Genomic DNA, 8,593 nt, shown 5'->3' with positions numbered 1-8,593 from the left:
TCCTGGCCACCTCATCGATTGATCCTCAGATTACCTAATATTGCTTTGAAGTGCTTGTTGTTAACCTAGTTTCAGTTTAGTCCTGTTTTTGACTTTTTTTCTTTTCTTGGGTTACTATGTAATTTCTTTGGTTTTATTAGACTTTTTGCTGTCAAAAAAAAAAAAAAATTAGTCCATGTGGGTCAATATTTGGTTGTCCACATGGTTGCCCACGTGGTTGATAAGCGTTGACATATACTCCAAAACCGTGGAGGTCCTATGTTCGATTCCTAGACATGGTGGAATCCATTGTTATTGAATTTGGGTTATTAAAGGTATAAATAACATAATAAGTTTGTCGGGTTTTAGGCTTCTTTCATGTAGTTAGACTTTAGGCCTCTTCCGTTGTAAGTTTAACTTAGGCTGTTATTGTACTTATCACATCTTCATGATGTAACAATGCCTTGTAACGACTAACGTAGATCGTAATCGATTTCTCAGAAAAAGAAAACTAGTCAATGTGGAACTTTTTCGTTGAAGTCTTTCCGAGCAGTTTCAACAAAAAAAAAAAAAAAACTCCCCGAGCATTATGTTGTTTTTTTTGGAAATGGACTACAATCTACGTTAGCTATTAAACGACATTGACACATCATCATTAAGATATGATAAGCACGATAATTATCTAAGTTAAACCACTAATCAAAGGGACCTAAAACTCAATAACATACTAAAGAGTTTAAAGTCCAACAAATTCATTATTTTACATTAGTGTGGTGCACGCCTAAACCACTAATCACGAAGATCTAAAACCTTAAATGCGAAGATCTAAAACTGATGTAGACACTTAAACCTAACAAAGACCTGGTCATTTACCAGTGCGGCTCACGCCTAATCCTCTTATTGATAGAACGGAATTGGAGAGAGGGCGACCTGCTCTGGTCTCAAGCATCACCTTCTTATTAATGGAACAAAATTGAGAAGGGTCAACACATGGTTGCCCAACTGGCTGATAGTGTTGAGTGTTGACATAACCTTCAATTTTTATTTTTTTCGTTGAAAAATCGACTACGTTCTACGTTAGTCGTTACAAGACATTGATACATCATGAAGATGTGATGAACACGATTACCGCCTAATCTTTATGGCAAACTGCTTCCACCGATACTCGATCCCACTACCTCGTGGGCTTAAGAGGAAGTGTTCAACCGCTACACCAAAGGGTGGTGGACAACCTCCAAAATCTCAGAGTCAAGGTTCAGTAACAATAAATTTGTCGGACTTTAGGGTCTATGTTGTTAGACTTACCTTTTAAATATTCCTCAAAAGCCATAACGGTATTCCTGTAAGCTCTCTCTAAAACTTTCTCCAAGTAACACTTCACCCTCTTTACTTACCCAACAAGGCACCCACTCAGGGGCGGACCTATGTGTAGACCAGCCTAGGCAGTGGCCCAGGCTGGTCTACACGAGTTTTGCAAGAAGTTATAGGCTAGTCTACACGAGTTTTCTAATAAGTTATAGAGAATACAACAACAGAAGAGGCTTGGCGTACTGATTAAGTTTTTGCCTCCGACATGTTAGGTTGAGGGTTTGAATCCGCTGCTAGGCAATTACGCCTTACTTTTGTTGGTTTCCTTTTTTTTAGTTTTAGTTACAAACTTACAATCAAGTCAAAGAATAACCCCCAAAACACATTATTTTAATACCAATTTTACCTTTATCGCTTAGTTCTATGAAAGATATATATATAATCGTTTGTAAAACTTGTACACATATACGTAAGATCTAGATTTTTTTTGTAGTATTTTACACTTGCCCCAGCTAGTACAAAATCCTGGTTCCGCCCCGACCCACTTAATTCAAATCTCTTCTGGTTTCCGCCGTTACTTAAGAGAATTGTCACTAGGTATTTCTACCAGCAGTAACAAATTCATGAAATTCCATCTACTCTGTTTCATTGAATATCTGTACTATCTCTCTTTAGTCTCTCCTTCCTTCTTAATGCTTTTCCTAATTTGCAGTAACCCATTAAAGAAACCCAAAGTTCATGCCTATTCAATCAATTTATGTGTGTAAAATTCATGTTTATATTTAAATTTCTTTGGTGAATTATCACTTATTTTGAGTGTTTGGTTGAAGGTCTGAAAGTATTCGACGAAATGCCCAAGAGAAGAATTTGTGTTACTCCATTGTTATAATTACTAGCTTAACAAAGTTGGGTAGGATCAATTTTTCTGTCTAAATGTTACTAAAATCTTCAGTTCTTAGGAACTGGAAACACAGGAAATGGAAAAACTCAAAATTCTATTCAACCCATAATCAGAACTTTTCCATTTCACAATCACAAATAGTTTTTCTAAACATTTCGATAACAAACAACATTCGAGAAGGTAATTTAGAAGTTGCCCGTAAGTTATTTGATGGAATGCGTATAAGAAATGTAGTAACTTTCAACACTATGATATCTGGTTATTTGAAGTGGGGGAAAATGAAAGAATCTCTTGATATAGTTAGTGAAATGCATCGAAGTAATACGAAGCTTAACGAGATTACATTTTCCTCTGTTCTTAGTGTTTGTTCTCGATTATTGTCGTTATACGATGGAAAACAGATACATTGTGTAGTTTTAAAATCAGGGTCGGAAGATTTTGAACTTGTAGGAAGTTCTTTGTTGAATTTTTATGCTAACTGTTATGAAATTGGGGAGGCAAAACGAGTGTTCGATGTTTTGCATGAGAGGAATGATTTGTTATGGAGTTTGATGCTTGTGGGTTTTGTTCATTGTAATTTAATGAAGGAAGCTATGGATGTATTTGTTAAGATGCCTATCCGAAATGTTGTTTCGTGGACTGCATTGATTTCTGGTTATTCAAGAAGTCAAGGTGAACATGAAGAAGCACTGAAGTTATTCAAGTTGATGAGAGTGGTTGGGGAAGTCGAGCCGAATGAGTTCACATTGGATAGTATTCTAAGGGTTTGTGGTAGATTGGGAGTTGTTAATGAAGGTAAGATGGTTCATGGGCTTCTAATCAAATATGGGTTTGAATTTGATCACTCTTTAAGTGGGGCTTTGATTGAATTATACTGTAATTGTGATGATATAGAGGATGCCAAGAAAGTTTATGAGAAATTAGCCGAACCATGTTTAAACTCTATGAACTCGCTAATTGAAGGACTTCTTTCGATGGGTAGGATTGATGATGCAGAGATGGTCTTTAACCGGACCGAACCAAATCCAGTTTCATGTAATTTGATGATTAAAGGGTACGCAATGAGTGGTAGAATCGATGATTCAAAAAGATTGTTTGAGAAGATGCCACAAAGAACCATAATTTCTTCAAATACTATGATAACTGTGTATTCTAGGAATGGGGAGCTTGATAAAGCGTTTGAGCTTTTTGAATCGACAAAAGATGAGAGAAATCCTGTGACTTGGAACTCAATGATATCAGCTTATATCCAAAATAAGCAACCCGAAGAAGCAGTGAAGTTATATGTGACAATGAATCGGTTGTCTATAGAGCGAAACAGATCAACTTTTTCCACTCTTTTTCATGCATGTTCGTGCTTGGGATCACTTCAACAAGGGAAATTACTTCATGGCCAGTTGATCAAGACTCCATTTCAGTCAAACGTTTATGTTGGAACTTCTCTTGTAGACATGTATGCAAAATGTGGGAACATAAACGATGCTCAAAGTGCATTTGCTATCATCTCATCGCCGAATGTGGCTGCATGGACTTCTCTTATTAATGGATATGCTCACCACGGAATGGGAGCCGAGGCAATTTCATTATTCAATCAGATGTTAGATCAAGGAGAATATCCGAACGCAGTTACTTTTGTTGGGCTTCTATTGGCTTGTGTTCATTCAGGTTTGCTCGACGAAGGAATGGGATTTTTTCACTTAATGAAGAAAGAATACAAGATAGACCCCACCTTTGAGCATTATACTTGTGTTGTTGATCTTCTTGGTCGATCGGGATATCTAAAAGAAGCCGAGGAATTCATCACTAAGATGCCATTACAAGCAGATTGGGTCATTTGGGGTGCTTTGCTTAAGTCTTGCTGGGCTCAGATGGATATGGAAGTGGGTAATCGGGTAGCCGAAAGGATGTTTAGTTTGAACCCTAACCAAATATCTTCTTATGTGATTATGTCTAATATTTATGCAGCAGTTGGTAAATGGGGAGAAGTTCTGAAAGTGAGAAAGAAATTGAGAAGCATGGACGTGAAGAAAGATCCAGGGCGTAGTTGGATCGAAGTTAAGAACAAATTCCATGCCTTCTGTGTTGAAGATCGAACTCATCCACAATGTAACGAAATATACTCAACTTTAGAAAACCTAACTAGTAAAGTACTCCACAAACTTGAAGTTCACAGTTTTATTGACGATGTATACTGATGAATCATGAGCAAGAATTGCTATAAATCTGATTCTTCTTCATATCTTATAGATGTTTTCTTATGTACAATCTTAAGAGTTCTAGACTAAAATTAGCATTTTTTGTCTATATCCAACAAAGCTATGCCAACACCTATTTCGGTATCTAATGAGTCTTTTTCTTTTAAACTTCAAGCAGTCTTGTATCTTCACGACGAGACGATTTATCTACACTAACAAATTTCATTTCTAATAAACAGGATAATAAACATCATCGCCAAACCCGTTATTTTCATTATAATGGTTGTTCTTAGAACTTGTTTTTTGCATCAGTACAAAACATACAACAGAATAGCTTCAACATTTTTATTGACATGAAGATATGATAAATACTTGTATCATCAAGTTAAGATCACAAACCATAAGCATACCAACAAAAACATCACAAGCGCAAAGTGACCTAAAAACAAACAAGAGCTTAAGAAGAGCTAACTCATGCAAGACTTGAGTGAATCTCCTGCACCTTGAAAGAAGAAATAAGAGAGGAAGAAATCAACAATAAATATACTAACAAGTGATATCACCACTGCTGAAGTTGTCGACTCCCCGACTCCTTTCGCACCCCCAAGGGTAGTGACTCCCCATGCGCAACTTACGATAGCGATTACACCACCAAACACACCCGACTTAATCATAGCGCTTATTATATCCCATGGCCTCAGAGCTCTCTGAGCCGAATCTAATATGATATTAATGCTCACTCCATATACAGAGTCTGCCAGTAGCCCACTCGAAGCCATTCCAATTGTGAAACATATCAGAGTTAATATCGGCAAAGCAACACAACAAGCAATAACTCTCGGTGTGACCAGGTAATCCACAGGGTCAGCTCCTAGAACTCTTAGAGTATCGGTTTGCTCAGAGACCTGCATCGTCCCTAATTCTGCGGCAAAAGCACTCCCTATTCGCCCCGCGACTACAATAGATGTGATTACGGGGCTCAATTCTCTTGCGAAAGCTAGGGCTAGAACCCCACCAACTGACCTATTTAGTCCTAATCTTGTAAATTCTCTAACAAATTGAATTGTAAATGCCATACCCACGAAAGCTGAAGTCAATAGACATACTCCAACTGATCTTGGGCCTACCCTTTCCAATTGTTGAAGGGTGTTTCTCTTATGGATTTTGCCCTTCAAAAGCCTGATGATCACTTGTCCTGCTAGGATCAAAACTGACAACCCCCTCCAGAGGGGCCTGGGAGGAGCCCATCTGCTGAGAAAAGGAACTTGTTCATGTTGAGGTGGTATGTTGTTTGTATTCTCCTCAGGAACCCAAATAGGTGGTTGATTGTCGTTGGTATTTAGGACCGAAAAGAGTTTGGTTTGACGAATGGGTGTATGGAACTCACTGTTAATGGTTTCACCAGAGAACGCAATGCCACTAATAACTCGACTTAGATCCAGGAAATCGTTTCTCCTCCTTTTGACAGGTTTAGGGGAGTTTCTTCTGCAACGATTTCACAGATTTAGACTAAAAGTAGTAAAAAAAAGATAGAGAACCACATTTGAGAGAGAGAGAGAGGGAGGGAGGGAGAGGGAGGTACCTGATAAGAACACATGGGCGAACAAGAGTAACGGTTTGCATGATTGACAATAGTCAGTTGCTACCCATCTTATTTTATAAGCGAGTGCTATGTAAGATGTAACACATTTGTCTGCACAAAAGGAAATGATCAGAACCATGTATTTTGAATGCAATAAAGATTTGAAGCCACGAAAAGACGAGGGCATACTAGGAAGTGGGTAAACTGGTGTATTCACAAAAGTGGAATTTCACAATTTCGCAGATGCTAATTAAATTTTCAGAAATAAAAAAAAAAGTATATAAAAAATTCCTATTACTTCTAGGCACAATTGCATATTCCATCCAATATTCAATTTTATATGCCCTCACTATTACTTACAAATACATGAACCATAAAATTTTTGCATTCACAAATATACGCAGCATACTAAGGCAAGCATCGAATACATTTATGTTATGTTTGGGTTAAGGAATCATGAATACTAGGATTCATGAATCCTTGGGATCTTCCTTGGTCTACTTTGTAATCAATTCAACGTCCCGGTCGTCTATTTGGCAACCAATTCCTAGAAATAATCATCCAAATTACAGAATACAAATATAGATTTATCATAGCAAATGTACTTAGCTTGGATGCAAAAAATCATTTACTAGCAGAAAGCATGTAGAATAGTATTGATAATCGAATTTAGCAGACATAGGTAACATAAAGACTTCAAACTGTAAATTTATGACTACTGACTAACCTCCATTTGGTGTCATATTAACAACTAACACTCAATTCATTTCAGACTAAAATCTCTACAAAATCTACTACGGAACCAATCAAAACCACATCACACATCTTCTGTTCAATCCCATTTACTATGAAAAATCGATCAAAGCTGTATTAGCTACCATATCTAAACCAAATCCATGACGGAGCACGCACGCAAGAGCTTGTTTATCATGTTGTAATGGATCCAATCTTGCAAATTTAGTAATAATAACCGAGTACGTAGAACCATCCATTACTATACCAGATTTTTTCATCTCATAATACATACTTATAGCTTCCTCAGTAAATCCTTCAAGTACATACCCAGCTATAATTGTATTCTGTCCAACTACAGTCTTCTTTGGCTTCTCACAGTAAACAGAATGAGCATCTTCAATGCTTTCCCATTTACTATATAAATCAATGAAAGCATATGATACGAAAATATCGTTGTCGATCCCCATTTTCATTATGTAACTAATTTCCTACAGTAACAAGTTCTAAACCTAGCGAAACTACGATAATCCGGGTGAATATGCCAGAACCAGCATAGAAAAACACTACCCACAGTAGTAAAAACAATAAAAATGCTTCTTTGGTGTCCCCTAAATCAACAAGTCCATTAAGTGAAACTAGATTCCTCTCTTAGGCATTTCATTGAACATCCTACATGCATCTATCATCATCATCATCATCATCATCATCATCATCATAATCCCACATTTAACAAACACTAATTACTTTCAATAGCAATTTAAGTACTACCACCCACATCATCATAATCGTCTTCTTTTTCCAAACACTATCTTAATTTGGAGTCTTAAGATAACATGTTACTGTTGTTAAGGCACAGAAGAATTAATTCAACCTAAAACAATTTCTGTCAACCTAATTCCGGTTAAGATAATTTTACAAAACCAAATTGGAGAAAAGGAAAGAACAAGAACCAAAAAGCAGAACTAAATCTATAACAACAAGATTTATGTCAGTAAAATGAAATTGAATCGGATCCAACTCATTATAAAGAGAAAGAGAGAGAGAGCAGAAAGAGAAATACCTGTGATTTAGTAGTAGTAGTAGTTAAATTGATTAGGTTAGTGTCGCAAACTTGACCAGAGAGAGAGAGAGAGAAGTGAGAAGACGACTGAAATTTGACGGGAATGAGTGCCTGAAATTTTCGGGATTGGGGTGAGCTCTGTGGTTATTTTGGGCGTGATAAAAGTAAAATCCCCACCAAATCCTGGGGTGAGGTGGGATTTATACTCTATAGTCTATACAAAGCAAATGGAAAAGTATAAGCTATATTCGTTTTTGGAACATGGAATTGGAATCCAACCTTCCTTGCATTGTCATGGTCCCTGTGGATATAATGAATAACAACCATTATGCTATGCCCGACACGAGTCCTGGCCGAATGGCGGGCTGATGTGTCGGGTCAGGATCAAGAGAGAGAATTTTTTTCACTTTCTCTCTCTAGATCCTGCCCCAATACATCAAGCCCGTTGAGATTCGACCGGGACTGATGTCAGGCATAGTGTCATTATTCAATGAGTAAATACAGTAACTGAAAAAACCATATGACTGTAGGGATTTACACCCTTCTACTAGTGTTTATAGCGGAAATATGACATCTAATGTCTACACTAGTATTCCCAGGATCACATGCAAAACTAGTAATTAATCTAATGGAGATAGTAGATTACCTTAATCGCTTTTCCCTCGAACTAGTTGAATTGATTGAAGAAGACCAAGAGCTTCAAGTGTAGCTCCTCTACTTGGGACACGAGCAATCAATTTGATCTCCCACCTTGTTGTATAGCTAGCACACCAATGGTGGTTGGAAAAGAAGAACTCCTTTCTTCTTGACTAGATAGATAGTTAATGGGAATT

General features: G+C 37.2%; 2 protein-coding genes across 2 annotated transcripts; one reads left to right on the top strand and one right to left on the bottom strand.

Annotated features, from left to right (window-relative positions):
* The first annotated feature begins 1,723 nt into the window (after positions 1-1,723).
* On the top strand, positions 1,724-4,453 carry LOC147568997 (putative pentatricopeptide repeat-containing protein At1g56570). Its single transcript, XM_086655454.1, has one exon. It carries the CDS (start codon positions 2,221-2,223, stop codon positions 4,381-4,383), a length of 2,163 nt encoding a protein of 720 aa, XP_086511580.1. The 5' UTR covers positions 1,724-2,220; the 3' UTR covers positions 4,384-4,453.
* A 183-nt stretch (positions 4,454-4,636) lies between these two features.
* Positions 4,637-8,054, bottom strand: ABCI14 (trigalactosyldiacylglycerol 1). The gene is made up of 3 exons (XM_086655455.1): positions 7,761-8,054; positions 5,966-6,076; positions 4,637-5,868 (listed from the first exon to the last, which is right to left on the bottom strand). Exons 2-3 carry the CDS (start codon positions 6,004-6,006, stop codon positions 4,851-4,853), a joined length of 1,059 nt encoding a protein of 352 aa, XP_086511581.1. The 5' UTR covers positions 6,007-6,076; positions 7,761-8,054; the 3' UTR covers positions 4,637-4,850.
* Between the last annotated feature and the right edge of the window lie 539 nt (positions 8,055-8,593).

This window comes from Eschscholzia californica, unplaced genomic scaffold, assembly GCF_041429995.1.
Source record: "Eschscholzia californica isolate CP2 unplaced genomic scaffold, dmEscCali1.0.p SCAF_1, whole genome shotgun sequence".
In the NCBI taxonomy this organism is placed as follows: Eukaryota; Viridiplantae; Streptophyta; class Magnoliopsida; order Ranunculales; family Papaveraceae; genus Eschscholzia; species Eschscholzia californica.
The sequence above is the reverse complement of the archived record's forward strand: the minus strand, read 5'-3'. Positions and strand labels throughout refer to the sequence as shown.

Bases quoted from the DNA above. Each gene is read 5' to 3' on its own strand.
- LOC147568997 (XM_086655454.1), top strand. From the start codon at position 2,221: ATGTTACTAAAATCTTCAGTTCTTAGGAACTGGAAACACAGGAAATGG.
- ABCI14 (XM_086655455.1), bottom strand. From the start codon at position 6,006: ATGCAAACCGTTACTCTTGTTCGCCCATGTGTTCTTATCAG. The intron at 5,869-5,965 runs GTACCTCCCTCT...AAATCGTTGCAG, and splicing joins CGCCCATGTGTTCTTATCAG to AAGAAACTCCCCTAAACCTG.